Here is an 18,752-nt window from a genome sequence, read left to right on the forward strand (position 1 = left end):
GGCTGCCTCCACTCAGAAGGGGACACAGAGCAGCTCTGCTGCTTGGCAAGCCCCTGGCTGAGATGGAGGCGGGATGAAGGGGGCCATGTCATGGGATTTGGGGGTCAAACACAGCACCAGATGACTTTGGGGTGAACCTGCCCAGAAGATGCAAGATTTGGTCCATGCCAACCTGGATGCTCCTTGCAAACAAGAAATGCCAAGGCACGTGCTCCTCCAAGTGGGATTTGGGGGGTCTGTCTGTCCCACTGCTGTCCTGCCATCCCACACCATCACACCCCACAGCATCCCCCCAGGATTAATGACTGCCAGCCCAAAATCCCCTGGAGCATCCTCCACAGGGAATGTTATCCCTTCTTTCTGCTGGACATCACAAATGCCCCACGAATGGATGGAATAAGAGGTTTGTGCCAGGATTCTGGCCACGAGGATCCAGAGGCAGATGTTGAGTGCTGTCAGCTTTGTCACTGAAACAGGGACTTGGCTCCAGCTGGGACCCTCCTGGGGATGCTCATGGCATCCTTCAGCTCCTGGAGTGTCTCACTCAGCTCAGCATCCCCCAGGCTGGTTCCCCACCCAGGGGTGTGAGATGGCAGTGATGCAGCACAGCCCCAGTCAGCCTGGATGCTCCCACAGCCATTAATAACTCCCATAACTATGTGAGTGGAGATAAGGATATGGATAATTAAACCCTGCACTCCGGGGGCTGCCGGGGTCCCCCCTGTGCTCCCCAGCCCTGGGGGTGTTGGCAGGAGGCTCTGTGCCAGCCTGTGAGCTGCCTCCATGGAGATAAACACTGGGACAGGCCCTGTTTGATCCACACCAGCAACTCCTCCTGCCTCCAAGCTGAGAAATAATATGGGAAGAATGGGTCTGAGTGATAAAGCACCAGGGATTTTCCTCAGGTCAGCATTTTCCTTCCCATGAGCTGCAGCCCTCCCGTGTGCTGTTCCCCGTTTGGAGCTGCCAGCCTGGGATGGAATGGTGGAAGCAGAGCTTTGGGAAGGGAAGAACAAACCTTTACAACAGCCAGGGCAGTGCAGATGCCAAATTCCTGGCTGGAATAACTACACTGAGCTAATGCCACACTGCCCACCCACTGGGAAACACCATCCTCAGTTGTGGGGCTGGCTCTGCCACCACCTGTGAGATACTGGGGTGTAATCCCTTACTCCATGGATCACATCTTCCACTGGGACAGGTTAGACCTGACACTGGCCAGCAGCACAGATGGGTGACAGTGGCACGAGGGTCACAGGTGCCTAAACAGGACCTGAGGGCATCACTCTGGGTCACCCAGAGTGCAGGCTCACCCACCAATGGTACAGCCTGGGAAATAGTGTGTCCCTGGCACGCTGATCTATCGCTCCACACCCTCACCCACTACACATGCAGTTAATATATATTAATTAAATAAATAAATACATGTGTAAGTGCCACCACTAGCTGGCGTCATTGGCCATCCTTTAGTGGCACCGGCAGTGCTGCAGCAGGATCACAGAATCATAAAATATCCTGAGCTGGAAGGGACCACAAGGATCCAGGAGTCCAACCCCTGGCCCTGCACAGACACCCCAACAATCCCACCCTGTGCATTCCTCAGAGCGTTGTCCAAGTGCTCCCGGAGCTCTGGCAGCCTCAGGGCTGTGCCCATTCCCTGGGGAGCCTGGGCAGTGCCCAGCACTCTCTATGTGAGAACTTTTCCCTGATACCCAACCCAAACCTCCCTGACACAGCTCCAGCCATTCCCTGGGTCCTGTCCCTGCTCACAGAGATCGGAGCTGTCCCTGCACTGCCCCTCGTGAGGATGCTGTGGGTTGGGATGAGGGCTCCCCTCAGTCTCCTCTTTTCCACGCTGAACAAACCAAGTGCCCCCAGCTGCTCCTCACACGGCTCCTCCTCCAGACCCTTCTCCAGGGACAGGGGCAGTTCTGAGTGCTCCTCACCTTCTCCTGAGCAGACACAGCTGCAGGGAGCACCTGTATCCCTGGGGATCACCAGCTAATCCCAGGGCCAGGGCCATTCTACCCAGCCCACGTTCCATGCTGCTGCTGCCTGGCTCCAGGAGGAGCACAGGTCACCCGTGGTGCACCCATGGGACACCCGCAGCACCTCCATTGTGTTGTCACCTCTCTGCCACCACGGCCTCTCCTCTGCCACCCCTTCCCAACCTGCTCAAACAAATCCACCAGCGCCCTACGAATCCCTCCACGAGTCAAAGTCAGCCTTAAATCAAATCATCCCCAACAACAATGACATTAATTATGCTTTTAACACATTTTACTGCTTCCCCCCCTTCCCTTCACGCCACATCTGTGTGAACAATATCCAAAAGATTTACGGTTTTCTCCCGTAATTACAGACACACAGCCAGCTCACTTATCAAAATACTTGCTGAGCAATCAGGCTCCGTTACAGTCTCTGCCAGAGATTTGTGTTGACAGCAGCCATTCAAAGCAAAAAATGTCGAATCAGGACTTATGTGGCGCTTGGAAAGTATTCCACAAAGAGTTTGCCTGTCGAGAGACATGTGGACATGGAACAGACGGGGATGAACTGTGGGAGGGAGGATTTGGGGTGCAGGAGAGGAGCGAGAGATGCTGTGGAAAGCAGAGAGAGGAGAAGGAGGAGTGCAGAGAGCACAGGGAAGGAGTTTTGGGGCGTGCATGTGTGTGTGCATCCATGTGCAGGCGTGTGCAGGCGGGAGGAGCCGGCGGGTGAGCGCGGGGAGGTGGGGAGGGAAGATAACTGGGTTCTGCAAACCGAGCTGACATTTGGTTCTCGTAGCACAGGAGAAAATTTAATGAGGACAAAAATATGTCTCCCTAATTCCCCTAAGAAATCATTAAAACATTTTGTTATTCCTAAATGTCTGGAAAATGAATTAGTGGCCCTGCAGGAGCCTTTCCGCGCATTTTCAGCCGTTTGCAGCTCTCAGCCCCCGACGTGCCGGGGGACGCTCCGTGCCTGGCGCACACGAAATCCCCCAAAGTGGGGAGCAGCAGGAGGGGGCTCCCAGCCCCTCACCCGTCCCTAGGACCAGCTCTGCCAACACAAACCTCAGGGCTGCCCCATGCCTCAGTTTCCCCCTCCCAGGACGGGGTGACAGAGGAAGGATGTCCCCGTGGCTCGTGCTGCGAGCCAGGCTCGGCCGTTTCGGTCAACTTACCGTCAAACAGACAAGTGGGAATAGCCGCAGTGTTACTACACGGGCTGAGCAAATGTATTCCTTTCCTAATGTCAAGATGCATTTGGCTCAGGGGCTGAAACACAGCGATGGCAAAAGCTGCTTCCTCTCCTCTCTTCGGCTGGGATCTCCAGAGCACCATGCGCCGGCCGCGGTCGGCGACGCCAGCCGTGCCAGGGACGGTGCCAGCCGTGCTGGGGACGGTGCCAGCCGTGCCAGGGACGGTGCCAGGGGTGGTGCCAGCCGTGCCAGGGTCGGTGCCGCGGTCCTCGCTGGCTCCTCTGGGCACCGGCACGCGACTCGTTAGGCAGCCAGGTCGCCACCGCGCTGCTTACCTGGAGCTTCGAGCAATTGCTTGTAAACGCTCAGAAAAGCCGTCTCAGCCTCCTTGCTTCTCTTACTAAGTGCAATCACCTGCGGGGAGAGGGATAAAGGGGTCAGGGATGGGCTTGGAGGAAGGAACCGGCCGAGGCAGCGGGATCGGTGCCGGCACACGGATCCTCCCGGCGCGGCTCCGTGCCCCGCGCAGCCATCGCTGCCTGTGGCCAAACTCCTCGTGCCGCTGCCATGTCACGTCGCCCTAAATCATTGATGTGCTCTGAGTAAATGAAAATTATAATTTAATGTCGGCGCTTAAATAAGGAATAAAGAAGTGCGCCCGTTGTTGTGCCCGCCGGGCCGGATCCAGAGCACGTCCTTCCCCAGAGCCCTCCCAGGATGGTGCTGGGGGTGGAGGTGATGCTCACATCAGGAGTGGGACACGTCCTCCTGTCCCTGTCCCCCTCGGCTGTTGGGGTACCAGGGTGCTGCTGACACTCACGCCAGCCTCAATCCCAATAACCCAACAACGTTAATCTGCTGTGTGTTCCCATCCAACATTTATGAGCATGAATCATTTACTCCCTTTAATTTTTCAAGGCACAATGACACCTCGGCGCAGGGGCTGCTGCCCACCAGGTCCTCTTGGTTACCCTTCACATCCAGCCCCACTTGGAGTGGATGGGATGGGGCAGCAGAAGGACATGAGGGCACAAGCATCAGGGATGGAAGTGACCCATTCCCAGCTGCAAAGAGCCAAACTGGGCACTCACACCAGCCAGTGATGGAGAAAGAGGTGCCCACCCAGCAGACACACTGTTATGACAGGGAAATAATCAATTAAATTGCTCTTGAGCTACCGATGGGCTAATTATAAAACAAAGCCTGAACTTTGGGCCTCAGTCTGGTGGCAGCTCCCACACTGGAGCATTTTCCCTTCCTCTGTGCCAGCAGAGCTCCTGGCTCACCCCTCCAGCCCGGATTGCCATGGCCTGTCATTCCAACCCAAAGCAAACGGCTCATTTGTAATCCAGCAGCCACCTGAGCAAGCCGCCTTCTCCTCCGGAGCTCGCAGGCACTGGAGCACAAAGATCATTTTTCTATTGTTAAAATTGTATAAGCCAGGCTTTTTATAGCAGCTCATACACAAACCTACTTTCTCAGCACCGGGGCTCCAGCAGAGGAGGAATTTGGGGGCTTTTCTTCAGCGTTCTGCAAAAATGCTTGGCTTCAGGGTGCTTTAAAATAATAATAGTGAAGAGGGGAAAGGAGGGAGGAGGCAGCCTGGAGCAGGACAGAGCTGTGCCTGCTGAATCTGCCAGTGGGGTGAGCCCTGGTGGGGGATTTGTAGGGATGTGGGGACACAGGGCTGCTCGTGGCATCTGCCCTGTGTGACCTGCCCATTCCCAAACCCTTTGGAATGCACAGGAGGTGGAGCAGGAGCAGACACGGGGCCGTGGGGATGCCTGGACCTGCCCCAGCTGCTCTGAAGAGCTGCATCTCCCCTGAGCTGGCAGCAACCAAAGGGTGCAGAGCAAAAATCCAGCCCGAATGTTCTCCATCCCCTCTCCACCACCCGTGCTTGTCCCAGTGCACCCCTAATCCATGCCAGGGGAGCTGGCCCAGGCTCCAAACCAAGCTGTTTGCACTGCATTTCCTTCCTCAGGTCACATCTCAGAGACAAAGCATTCTCCAAGGGGAACCTTTCCCTCTTCTCAGCAATCCCTGTGGAGGTCTGAGCACCCCCCATTGAGGGGTGGGAAGGAGCCTGCAGCATCCCCTGCGCTGGGTTCCAGCACATTCCAGCCCATGTCAGTGCCAGGGCAGCACCAGCGTGGGCAACTGGCACGTGGTGAGCCAGACACCCACTCAGCTCTTCCACAGTGCCACTAAACTCGTAGGAAATGTCAGTAGAAAAAAGATATTTAACATTTTCAGTGATCTTTTCCAGATGGGGGTATAATTTACTCAAATGCCAGGGGAGATTCCTGCTGGAGCAGCTCTGAGTCCCACACAGGGATGGCTCACCCAACACTGAAACTGCTGTAATTCCTCGCACAGCGCTGAATAAACACCTGGAAAAAGCCCACATCACCCCTAAAACCAAGATCTTATAACAAAACACCTAAATCCTCACTTTCTTGATGCAGAACCAAACCCTGCATCCACATCCAAAAAGACAACATCTGAAAACATGCTGAAAAGAGGAGGACGTGGCTAAAAACGGGGGAGCTGGGTTCAGTTCAGGATGGCATTGGTCTCACTCTCCCCATCGCCACGATGCCCATGAGGGACACAAACCCACTGCCCACCTGCAGAGCCCTCAGTGCCCGCTCTGAGTGAGCTCTGCCTGTGCATTAAACACCCAGGCACTCCTAATTCCCATTTTTCCCCCTCCGTCTCCCTGCACAGCACCCGTGGGCTCAAGGTGAGGCTCGGCACGGGATCGCCGCCGTCTGATAAATTACATTTCCGCGCCGGGTCCTTTTCATGGCTGGTGACTTTCCAGCAAAGCAATTATCACTGCAGAATGCGTAATAGCCTAATTAATTACTATTGTCAGGCTGGCCTCTGTGCCATGATTATACCTTCCGAAGCCAACTTTTTAAACATTTGGAAGCAGAAATATTATTATAATTGAGTGACAAAATGGTAAAACTCCCCCGGCGCTCAGAGCGTCTGAGCATCCCCGCTCCAGAGGCGCGGGATCTGCGGAGAGTTTATTCTTACATCCACCAGATCAAGTGCAGGATAAGTAGTGGGTTATTTCCATCTAAATACTGGTGGCAGTAAACCACAAATGAGCTCTTTTTCAGCGTGGAGGAACAGCTGTCGGGGGAGAAAGCGGCAACAGAGACCCCAAATGTTGAAGAAAAGTGATGAAAAAAAAATTAATTCAAGGCTTCGCTGTTTTTCTTGGGTGTTTTTTTTGCTGATGTGTAAAGAAGTTGGGGAGAGAGAGAGAGGGTGGCAAGGAGGGGGAGGTTGGGAAGGAACCACTGTCCTGGGAGAGCTCTGGGTGATGGGGCTGGACCACCACGAGGAACCAGACATGTGTTGGGGTCCTTTGGTGCCTCTGTGTCCAAACAACTCCTTAGATCCACCGAAAGTGTGCACAGAGCCATTTTACACCCACAGATTCATCCCACGCCCCCACAGATACATCACAGACACACACAAACCCCTCACACACATCCACAGACCCATCAAGCACACACAGACCCATCACAAGCCCCACAAACCCACTGCACATCCACCCAAACCCCTCACACCCACCCAGACCCCACAGCACCCCCCCATCACCATTCCCCCAAAGGCAGGAGCAGCTCCCAAGATTTTCACAAGGCCAAAAAGCAATTCATGTCAAAAAGATCAATAATATAAAAATAAAGCCTGAGAATTCTAGTTAAAGGGAACATCAGAGAAATATGTTGTTCACGTCCATGATTTGGAGATTAAAAAAAAAAAGGGTGTGGGGGGGGAACGAAGAATCAATATAAGTTCTTTAGATGATGTTATTTCTAATGAGAAATACACCAAGACTGCTGCAAATAACTGCTTAACGGAGGAAAAAAATGCATTAATAATTTACTTTCTAAAGCGCGGGATCCCGAATGAGAGAAAATTGCTGCTGGTTCTTAATTTTGTTGTAATATTGCCTGACAAGTTCAGTGATGTTTTGGCAAAGTTCTTGAGAGCAGAGGCAGAGAATACTCAGTTCATTAGGTTATTTTTCCCCTCTTTTTTCCCACATCATCCTGACCCTGCTGCCTCAGGGAGAAGGTGCCCAAGCTCTTTCCTTCCTGTGCACCACAGGATTTCTTGGGCTGAGCACCCACACCAGCAACAGGGAAAATATTTCAAGCTTGTCCACCCTCCCCACAATAACTTAATCCACGTTTTTTCGCTGACTGTTCGAGCTGGTTCTTTCCTTCTTTTTTATTCCCCTCCATTCTTTTTCCCTGAATTTATTTTTTTAGTGCATTTGCTGACAGTTGGCAGCTCTGAACCATCTGCCACCACCACAAATCTCAAAATCAAAGTTTTCAGCATCCAACCCAACAAGGAACAGGCTGATTTCTGACCACTACCAGGAGAAGGTGCCACCTGGGCAGGTTAATTCCCAGCAAGGATTTCTTGCAAGCCCCCCGTAATTACTTTTCATGAAAAATATTTTCCTGGAAAGTTATGCTTGTGGAAGAACATTTTCCTGCAAAAACAGGGAAAACTTCCCCGTGTGGCTGACAGCAGTGGGCCAGGTTGGTGTGGGATACAGGCAGGGATGCTCAGGCTCTGCATCCTTGGCATGGATGATGGGGGTGATGAGGGGGTTCCCACTGATCCCCAGATTTGGGATGCAGCCAGGCTGGCCCCGCACCCCAAGGATTGCAAAGTTTCACCTCCCACTTAGCAGAACAAAACTTTTAATTTAGATGTTTTCATCTATCTATCAGAGTAAAAAAAAATAAGTTTAAAATAATGACTGTAATAAATGAAGGTAATTAATTGTAGTTTGTTCCTTTACTGTCTAGTCAGCTTAATTTTACCTTTTCATCTAATAATGAGAAAATAATTTTTGTGCTCTGAGGGTTAATGATATGTAACTGCAAGAGCTGCTAATTGCATGTTGCAAACTATTCATCAAAATCCCCATCTGCGCTACTTGATTATGTTTGCTAAATTATTGCTTTGAATTATCTTTCATAAAGCAACTTTTGTAATTAGCAGGGCTTTCGCTCTGCTCTTTTCTCCGGCACAAGGATATTCAAACTTTGTCCCTCTCAAGCTGTTGCCATTAAACTGCTTCTGGGGAGAGAAAGGAGCTGCCCTTTAGTTGAAGAGGGGGGAAAAATAAAAGCTGGGTTTATCCTCTGTGGTTACAATTTCTTCTTCTGGTCCTGCTACTCTTTCCTCGAGGAAAAAAAATTGTGTAAGAGTCTAAATATTTAGGAGATATATTCAGGAATAGGAGAGAGAAAGGGCCTAACAAGCCCATCCACACCCCTCCAGGTTAATATTTTTTAAAATAATCTTTTTTCCCCTTTTTTCCTTTCCATTTAGAGGAAGGAACAGAGGGAGAATGTTTGCCATCCATCACCCTGAGTTTATGGGGTGATGCAGGTGGTGGAGAACTCAGCTCTCCCTGCTTAATATTCATGGGGAGAGAGGAAAAGTGGGGTTTGAGGGGGAAATATATGGGATGGGAGTGGTGCAGGTTTTCAAAGATCTGAAAAATAGGAAAAAAGACAAAGAAAAAAAAAGGAAAAAAGAGGGGGAAACGGAAAAAAGGGGGAAAAAAGAGGAGAGGAAAGGGAAAAAAGGGGGAAAAAGGGAGAAAAAGGTAAAAGTGGGAAAAGGGAAAAGAGAGGAAACAAGGGACAAGGAGGGAAAAGAGGGAGAAAAAAAAGAAACAGAAAAGAGGAAAAAGCATAAAGATAGAAGATAAGAAAAAGATGAAAAGGAGGAAACAGGAAAAATATTTGTAAAGAAAAGGAAAACAGAGAAGGATTAAAGGGAAGGGGAAAAATTATAGGGGAAAAGGAAACAGAAAAAGGGAAGGAAAAAAAAAGGGGGAAAGGGGAAGAACAGAGTCCTAATCCCCCTTAAGCCTGGCTCCAGGAGCAGCAGCACCTCATTGGTGTCCACCCTGCACTGCCTGGCACCCAAAGCAGCCCAGAAACCCAACCTCAAGGCAGCAGAATCCACCTTTTGGGATAAAACCCCCCAAAACCTCCTGTGGAAAAACTCCCTGGCGGGAGGAAGGTGGCAGAGCTGGTGAAGCAGCTGCTGCTGAGCTGGGAATTGCATCCTGTTCTCCCTGACACCCCCATAAATCCGGAGCCACTTGGGCGGAGGGGCCGGCTGGGCTTCCCGAAGGACATTGCTCAGATTCCTGGAGCGGATCTAATGAAGACTATTGGAAAAAATGCAGTATTTAAAAGACTGAAAATGTATTCCTATTGTTATCACTCTCTTTTATGTGTTTATGCACAGTGCATTGGAATGAATCAATACTGGATTGCTCTATAAATAAATGAGCATATCAGTAAACCCAGTAATAAAATGAAGTGATGAAAAATATGGAAATCAGCCACATTTGTGTAAATCCACTTATTGTTTACTTTAATATTTTCCTATGCAGTTCCGTAGCTCCAAAGAGACAGATTTAAAACCAGGTAATGCTCAGCAGATGACAGATCCTAATGTGTCGCTGCTGGCGAGCTCGGAACACCAGCAGCTCTCCAGGGGTTTTCATCCAAGCACATTAGTGGAGCAGGGAAAGCGGCCCCTGAAGAAAACACTGAATTTCCAGGGAGAAAAGAGGTGTCCTGAAGTGCCATGAGACTCTTGTCAGCATCAAGGACCAAAGCCAAGGCTCACGTGGGTGTGGAGCACCTGGGGCAGGATGGAGAAGCCTCCCCTGGCACATGGTGGGCTGGAATCGTGTTGTCCCACCCCAGTGGCTCTGTTCCTCCTCAGATCCCCCACTGCAGCCTCATCCTGGGATCCTGGATGTTCCACAGCCCCTCCACAGCACTTTCCGGTTACATCGAGGCATTTCCCAGCCATGGCACCTCCTGGCTATGTCACTGTGCTTCCTGGCCATGCTCTGGCAACCCCTGAAAATGCCACGGCATCTCCAGCCACACCCTGGCACCTCCAAACCACACCTGGCATCTCCAAACCACACCTGGCATCTTCAATCCACACCCTGGCACCTCCCAGACGCACCTTGGCCCCTTCTGGCACCTCCCAGCACTGGTGGGTCCTTGCCCTGCCTGGAAGCTCTGCCCAGTCTGTCCTTCCCAGGGCTCTCCCCATTTCAACCCCCCAAGAGCCAACAGGGTGGAAAAGGCCTGGGATCATCCCCAGGACCGTGGGTGGTGAGGGCAGGTCCTGCCCCCGTTGCCCAGCTCTCCTCTGAGCATTCCCCATCACGCTGCCAGTTTTCCCTCCCACCCAGCCAGGCTGGTAGAAACACCCCTCCCCACACAGCCTCCAAGAAAAGCTATTTTAGAGTTGCTCTTTTTTTTTTCTTCCCCCCCCCCCTTCTTCTCATCTTTTTTTAATTCATTTTTTCTAACAAACAACCCATCTCCCCCCATCTGGGCTGCGAGCTGGGTGCCAGCAGCTCCGCGCCAGGCGCTCAACGTTTGCTTTTTATAAACGCCTCGAAACCCAAAATTCCCTCCCGCGCTGCTGGGATGCATCCAGGTGGATACTGCATCCAGCAGGATGGTGCACCCCCCCCAAGGAGCCCCTTTCCTACAGCTCTGCCCACCCAACAGAGCTACCAGAGGTAGCAAGAGCCAGAAATCCCCAAACCTCAAGGTTAGGGGCTAAAATTTGCCTTTGTGGCCAGTTAACTTCCCTTTTATTAGTCACTCACATCTACAGCTCCCAAAAATCTCATTGCTGGGGAGGAAAATCTGCTGTCCTGCCGAGTTAATTCCCTAACAGCAGATCTCCTGAATCTCAGGTACATTTTTTCCTAAATTCCCAACTGAGTTCAATTAAATGTTTATGAGACTCTGCGCTTTCCCCCCACCACCCTGCCAGCACCATGAAGCTCCTTCTGGAACAAAACAAAAACAAAAGGTGGACAAAAACAACAAGAAAAATAGTGAGGGGGGAAATAAAATAAAGGGGGTTTAGGAGGGCTGGAGTTTGAATTTGAGGAATACAATTCCCCTGGACCAGCTTTGCTCGGTGTCGCGCTGGCAGTATCGACAAGGGGGTTCACATGAATAATTGAAGGAATTCTGTATTCCCCGCAAAAGAAAAGGCAAGCCAAGAGGGCTGTTGAGATAATCAGGAGCTTGCTAATCAATATTCTCAGCCCCAGCCTCCTCCTCGCTTCTCCAAAAGGAGCAGTGCCATAAGCTCATCAGTAACTGTAAAAAAAACATCGCACTCCGAGTGTCAAAATAGTCAAGCACAGCATATTGTATTGCCAGATTTCCCTCCCGGTCCACCTCGGTGCCAGATTCCATCCATCAGCAGGGAGGGAAGCCGTCCAAAGATGACTTACTTACGCTTAAGTGTTCATAAATAAGGTTTTTAAGATATAGATGGCTTTTTAATTTTGGTGGAATGTAGGGAAAAAAAAATAAAATCGAATAAAAATGACGGGGTGGATACGGTGGGAAGAGATCTCTTGGGTGCTGCCTGGTAAATTCCACAGCCCAGGGGATGTCCTGGTCCTTATCCAGCTTGTACCAGGGTGAAAACAGCCAGAAAAAATTTAGGTTGGCACCATAAACTGTGGCAAAAGCTTTGTCTGGTGGCGAGATATGGCAAGAGGACGTATTCCCGCTATGGAAACCTCATTAGACAGACTCTAATTACTGCCCTGCAGTCGGGGGGGAAGAGACAGACACCATAAAAACCTGGGCAGGGGGGTGGCCATTAATTGCTTTTTGATGAACTGGGGGCTGAGGTGCTGCTGGCTGAGGTCAGGAGGTGCCTGCCTGAGGCTCAGCTGTGCCCCAGGCTCTGGCTGCTGGTGATTCAATCCCATCCTGCTCCCAAAATGGGCATTTTTGGGGTAAATTTGGTTTGTGATGGAAGGAGCCACCTCCCTCTTCATCAGCAGCTGGTCCTGGCCTGCAGGACTTGCAGCTTGCTCCATTTTTATGTCCCAGCAAAACCTCAAAACTCCCATGAAACCAGCCCTGCACCCCAGCACCGTGGGGATTTAAGCTGTGGCTGCCTGAATCATGAGGGATTTGGCTCTTTCCTCCCTGGCATCACCAAAACCCACCTGGCTGTGCCAGGATGGGATGTGGGGCAGGACACTGGGCACAGGGGGCCAGCAGCCTCCCCTGCCAGCCGGGCCACAGGCCAGGGGGTGACCCTGGCCATCCATCACCCCCTTCCCTGTATGTAAATCCCTGATGCCAAAGATGTATGGAGCCAATTACCAGGGGTCACTGCCGGGTGGAAAATTCAGACAACGAAGCTCCCGGTCTCCGATGAATTTGCGCGAGATTGCAAGTTACTGCCTTTTATTGGACAATATAAATATTTCACTGTTATATAAAAAAATATTGGCGAGAAAGCAGATAAAGCCGGGTCCTGTGTGTATACAGAGAAGCAGGGAGTGAAAAACGGCCGTCAGCATCTTTTTAACGGCCTCTGGTGCGGCGCAGGAATGGCTGCGGAGGGGTTGGATGACCACGGTGGCACCACAGGACTCGGGGATCTCAGGGACCCCCCCAAGGCTACAGTGGGAATGGGAATGGTGCTGGAATGAGCCCAGACACACAGACAGTGGGGTGGCCAAAGGGGTTGTGTCCCGAGCCAGCCACGACGGAGAGCAACACGCAGGATGCAGAAGCAGACACGGAAACCTCGGAGGCTCAGCGCCATTCCCAAGAAATGGATGTTGTCCCCAAGGCTGTGCCTACCACAGAGGATGCCCAGGAAGGTTGGGGCAGGAACAGCCCCATCCATATGGATCAATCCCAAATGCATTTTCCTAAATCTTTCCTGATTTGTCCTTCTGGAATCACATCTGTCCCCATCTGCAGACCCCGTGCCAGCACAGGACACCCTGATTTCATTCTCACCAACACATCAACACATTCCCTGTGACAATGAAGCCAGAGGAAAGAAAAAATAAAAAGCCTATAGGAATCAATACCTCTTTCTCTCTTTCCCTATATTTTATTAAAAACTTTAGCATCAATATTAATGTTTAAATCCCCACCAAGCTGAGTTTAATTACCTGTAAACTGCATCCACAGCTACGTGGACTTTGCTCCTCGCTGCAGTAAATACAGCTGAGAAGGAGCAGTGCCAACACCTCCAAGCATCCCCTTCCCATTCCCACAGGAGGGGATGAATCCAGCATCCCCCAGCAGCCCCCACCCTCAGCAGCATGTGGGGAGGGGATGGTGGGTGATGGAGCCAGAGCCACGACCCCATCTGAGCATGGATGGAGCTGAAAGGAGAAAGGGGGAGAGGAGGGAAAAAATTGAGATCCCGGGAAGAAAATGATGCGTAAATATAAAAAATCTGGGACTCTCACTGCCAAAAGGAATCTGCTTCCAGCCACTACATGAATCACACTGGGGGGGGGACGAGGGAGAAGCAGTTGAATGGAGTCCATTAGTGGCTGAGGACGATGAATAACTCGCAGGCAGCAGGAGCCGCTCCAGAACGCAGCGAGGGCATGGAGGGCTGGGAGCTGCCAGGGAAAGCAAGAGGGACTGGGAGCAGACCCCCCTGAACCCCCACCAGCAGCCACCTCCTCCCTTTGCCTGCTGTGCCAGAAAAGGGGAATACAAGCTTGTTGTGCTTTCCCAACTGCTCCAGCCACATCTTTAACCCCTGGCACCCGTGGGCACACAGCAAACGGCACAGCAGCAGAGGGAGCAGGGATTGGTCCCCACTGGTCACCCCAGGGTCCATCCCAGTGCCACCAATGGTCCTGGGCACAGATGTTGAGAGTGAGATTTCAGCATCTAAAATGGAATCAGAGTTTACAGAGCATTATCAGAGGAGCTGTAATGGGATCTCGCAGAGGGCAGAGATTTGAGACCTGCATCAGATTCCCATTCCTGGGGAGGCAGGAACAGGCTGTGTGTTTAAAAAACCCATCTATCAAGGGATGCTATCACATGCTCTGGTGTTCTGCTGGTGTTCACAGGCAGCTCCAGAGTTTTGCCATCCTGCTCCTTCCAGAGGCCAAAGAGGGGCTGATGGAAGGGCGCAGCCTGGTCCTGCCCCTCCAAACCCCACATCCTGGCAAATCCCCCACCAGGCTTCTCCTGCATCCCACAGCTCCTCCCAGCCAGCTTCTTTAAGGCCCCTTCCCTATTAGATCCACCCCAGGCAACTTCCCAGGGCCAGGGCTGGGACGGCAGCAGCAGCGTTTGAGGGCTACACTCCCACAATAATATTCATTTCCATATTCATTCCGTGTTTATCTCACAGATGTACGGATCCGTTACAATGGAGAAAAAAGAGAACTCAGAATTTGTTCTCAAAAGATATTCAAATTAGTTAATCAAGAGTCCTTTTATCACGTGTCTCCTGTACCAGCAGCAACTATCCATCGAGATAAATGATCAGCTGCTAATAACTGATTACACTGCAGCAAGTGTTTTCTTATCCCCATTACCACCATGTTTAAAGACATTTTATAAATTTCTAATTATCGTAAATTGTTTCTCCTTTGGAAAACATCTTCCCATAGTCATCAGCTGTCAATTTGCTCTGAAAATCTCTCTTTGAAATGAGCTCATTGCAAGATGCTTGGGAAGCAGAGAAAACCCTTCCAGGCTCCTGGCTGGTGGGATGCAGCCTGGACACCTCCACCCTGGGGCACTGGGATGTTCCTCCATCCCTTCACAAGTGGATCAGACTTGAAAATAAAATAAAAGCATCCATAAGTGGGATCAATCCTGGATAAAGGTGCTGCCTTTACCTGGTTCATGATGCCAAGGAACTGTGTGGTGGAACGGGCCGTGGCTCCAGATGGATTCGCTCTCCAGCGAACCATGGAACAATAAACAAGCCAACAGTTCATAAAACAGCTCTTGGCAAGCACCAGCTCCTTCCAGCACTGGCATCTCAGGGTGGATCTGGGCTTGGGAGGGCCCTAAATAAGATCCTGCTGGTTTTCTGTGTATTTTACCAATGAAAGCTAAAATAGTGGAGAGGGTTTGAAGCCAACCAGGACTTTAAATCCAGCGGTGGCCTCGAGCCGCCGCTCCGGCTGATTTCTGGGCCCCATTCATTATTGCAATCAATCAGCTTAAAGAAAAACAACCGCATAAACAACAATAAACCAACCTCTAAACTCTCTCAGGCACTTTAATGGGTCCTTCCATCTTCCCCAGCCGTGACCACAGGGCTGGAGCTGCCATCCATGGGCCAGGATACAGATGGGAAGAGGACCACGATGGCACAGGCAGAGCATCCATGTGCTCCTGGATGCAAGAGCTCCCCTGACACCCACTATTCCCCAAAAGCACCAGTCACACAACCCCCCTTGGGTGATGGTGGCTCCACTGGTGACATTCACTGCCTGGGGACGACCAGGACAGGCACATCCCAAACATCCCCCGTGGTGTATCCAGACCCTGGGGATATTTGCCGGGGTTTGGCCAAGTGCCTCCATGCTGGAGCTGATTGAGCCAAAGCTGCTGGAGGCAGAGGCAACACGGAGACACAGGATGGGAGGAGGAGGAGGAGGTGGAGGAAGGCTGCCCAGGATAAGCTCCCTGCAGAGGATCAGGGTGTCCAGCCAAGCATGTCCTCCAGGCAGAGCAAGGCCTGTGGATGCCAGGAAAGGGAGGAGCAGCCAACGGGACGCGGAGCCTGGCACGGAGCAGCCAAGGTCCTTCCCGGCTCCAGGGGGGCTCAGACCAGGGAAGGAGACGCCGCAGGCACCAGCCATGCCATTATACGCTTTATTGATGCTGCTCTGAAGAAAGCTAATCAATATATTAGATTTCCCAAAGAAAGAAAACACCAGCTGCCAGCAGCCCATAACTCCTCCGCCGCCGCGCTGCATTTTTCCATCAAGCCCCGGAGCCGCGCGTGGCTGCGCAAGATGAGGTCACGTTCAAGAGGAGACCTTCTGCTCCTCTGGCCACCAGGTCAGAGCCAGGGCCACGGCCACTGGGCAGCCACATGCCAAAGCCCACGGCCCCGGCCTGGGGTTGAAGTTAAAATGTGGGATTCTCCAATTATTTCGCACCAGCATCGAGTGTGGGGTGCAGGGAGAGAGCCCAGCACCCAGCAGGACAAACCCAGCCTGGTCCAACAGGGCTCCCCAGGGAACTCCCAGTCCTGATGCCTGTACGGACTCATAGCCCCCATTTGCAGTTCACAAGGGTTCCCCAAGAGCTTTTCCCATTGGGAAGAGCCATTTGGAAACTCCCCTTTTCCCTGTAAAGATATTCCCTCCACACTGATCACTCCCAAATGTGGCCACTCAGCCACACACCAGGACTGGAGAGAACCTGGAAAGCACCAAACCAATGGATGCTCCTGGGATCCTGACACACAGAACCCTGGAACACCAAACTGTGGCACCTGATGTGCCCTGCTCCCCACTGCCCACTCCCCATCACCACTGCTGGTAGTGACCATTCCTGAAACCATTAAAGCCTGTGCTGTAGCAGCTCCAAAAGCCATTTAAAAAGGACAGGATAAATCCACGTTGGACAGGCAGGAAAGCAGACTGACGTCACAGGGAATTGATTAGTGCTTTAATAGAATTGGATCATTGGGAGGGCTGCAGACCCTGTTTCAGAAACCCAAATGTTATGCAGATTCACATTGAAAACCCTAAACCAGGGCGCATTTATTTAACCAAGGCAGAGTAAATGTCCCACATTTCCCCAGGATTATCTGAACCATATCAGATATAATCCAATGATCTGTAAAGTGATTATACCCAACTGAATATACGAGATCTCTTCTGGTAATGCAATATTTCATCCAGCTGCAGACATTAGGAGGAGGCAAACAAAGGAGGAGATTTAATAAGTGGAAATAAAACTATAGGCAGAGATAGTTTTAAATTTTTCTTTTTTTTTGTATCGCATCTAATTGCAATCAACAACAGACATCTGACACAGTGACAGCATCAGCAAAATTGCTGCTGAGAGCACAGAATCTTTGTCTAAAAATAATCAGACATTCAGCGCACCACTGTTTGTTATAATGGTAATCGATGCTGGAGGCTTTGAATTCCATCAATTTATAGATCTGCTCTGTTCTGCCTGGTGATTGTGTTCTGCACACATCCCCTCCCGCTCGCTCGGCGCAGGCAGCGCCGGGGCACTGTGTGATTAAGATAAGCTCAGATTCCTTTCATACATTCCTTATCAGCTCTAATTCTCCACCAGGCAGAGATGTTCACAGCAGTTAAAGATTAGTTCAGCTTCTCAGACGCCAAATTTGAGGGTATTGATCAATAAATCAAATCACGGCAATCAATCGCCCGATCCAAGTCTAGCCGATGCATTATTACTGGCGCCTTCCAAGCCGAGGCTTTTTCATGGGTTTCATCAAAACGCGGCTTCCCTGGCTCCCCGCCAGCTCCTGGGCTGCCTAATAGACTCCACAGCAGAGGAGCTCCAGCCCAGCAGAAGAGCAATAAATCTCTCATCAAACAGCCGATAGAGAAACAAGATGAACATCTGTTTTGCTGCAATGAAACTCCTGTGTTCTTCAGAAGCTGCAAACCAGGTCTGACAGACCACCCCAAAGGCAGCTTTGCCTTCAACAAAGCAGCAAAGCAGAATATTTGCCGGTTATTTCAATCAGGTAATTTAAGAAGACTTTGCATTCTCCTCTCTGCAGCTGCCGGAGCTTTACAGACAGGATTCCTGCTCAGTCGATAATAAAAGCCATCCTGGGACCCTGTACTATGAAGGCAATTTTATGATACCCATTATGTGGCAATGTAACTTCATTAAAAGCTGTTTATTCCCTCTAAGCATTTTAAGCACTTTCCCTCACCCATAAAGAAGAGCCTCTCGGTGCACTGGGAAGGTTATTTGTGCCGGGAGCTGCTTTTGGGGATTTCTGAGCGGGATGAGGGTCGTGCCAGCAGCAGGATCCTGGCAAAGGGGCTTCTCCTCCCATCCAGCAGCGAGTCAGGAGCTGCCGAGAGGCAGTTGTATATTATTTTTATTATCCACTCCAGATGAGCTGCATTTACTGGAGCTCCATTCAGGTGACATTCATTATTTATTTCTTTTATAAATTATATGGACGAGCGCCCCAAAAATCTACCTTCACTGCAAGGATGGGCTGGCTCCTCTGAAGGTTTGCTGCACACCCATTTGCTCTTCCATTTGGGATAGTTTGGGGTGTCTCAGCCCTAGGAACTTAATTTTCTAACCCAGTGCTATAATTCAGCATCCAAGGATGGAGCTGTAACCATGGCAAAGCAGGAGCCAAACCCCATCCTGCAGCCAACTGCGTTCCCAGAGTTACCTTGCTCCAAAGGAGGGACAAAATGAAATCCTTCAAAACAAGTAAATCTCCAACTCAATGCTCCTTATTCCTTCTAGTAAATTCAGCCCCTCTGAAAAAAACCAAAAAACTGAGAGTTTGGTCCCGTCTTGGTGCTCAGCAAAGTATAAGTTCATTCTTAATAAGCACAACTGATAGACAACAATAAACTCAGCTTGGGGACAACTCTCCTAAAAGCTGCCAAAACTTGGAGCTGAACAGTTAATCCCCCATGGCAGGGGTTTTTCTCCAGATGGGATTTAGG

At 50.9% G+C, this 18,752-nt stretch overlaps 1 protein-coding gene across 1 annotated transcript in view; it reads right to left on the reverse strand.

The window, feature by feature from the left end:
- Window positions 1–18,752, reverse strand: part of CUX2 (cut like homeobox 2) — a 62,791-nt gene that overhangs the window by 13,625 nt on the left and 30,414 nt on the right. Inside the window, 1 exon segment of the mRNA XM_066562121.1 lies at window positions 3,523–3,601. Within this exon segment, the coding sequence (XP_066418218.1) occupies window positions 3,523–3,601 (79 nt within the window).

Source organism: Molothrus aeneus, chromosome 18, assembly GCF_037042795.1.
Source record: "Molothrus aeneus isolate 106 chromosome 18, BPBGC_Maene_1.0, whole genome shotgun sequence".
In the NCBI taxonomy this organism is placed as follows: Eukaryota; Metazoa; Chordata; class Aves; order Passeriformes; family Icteridae; genus Molothrus; species Molothrus aeneus.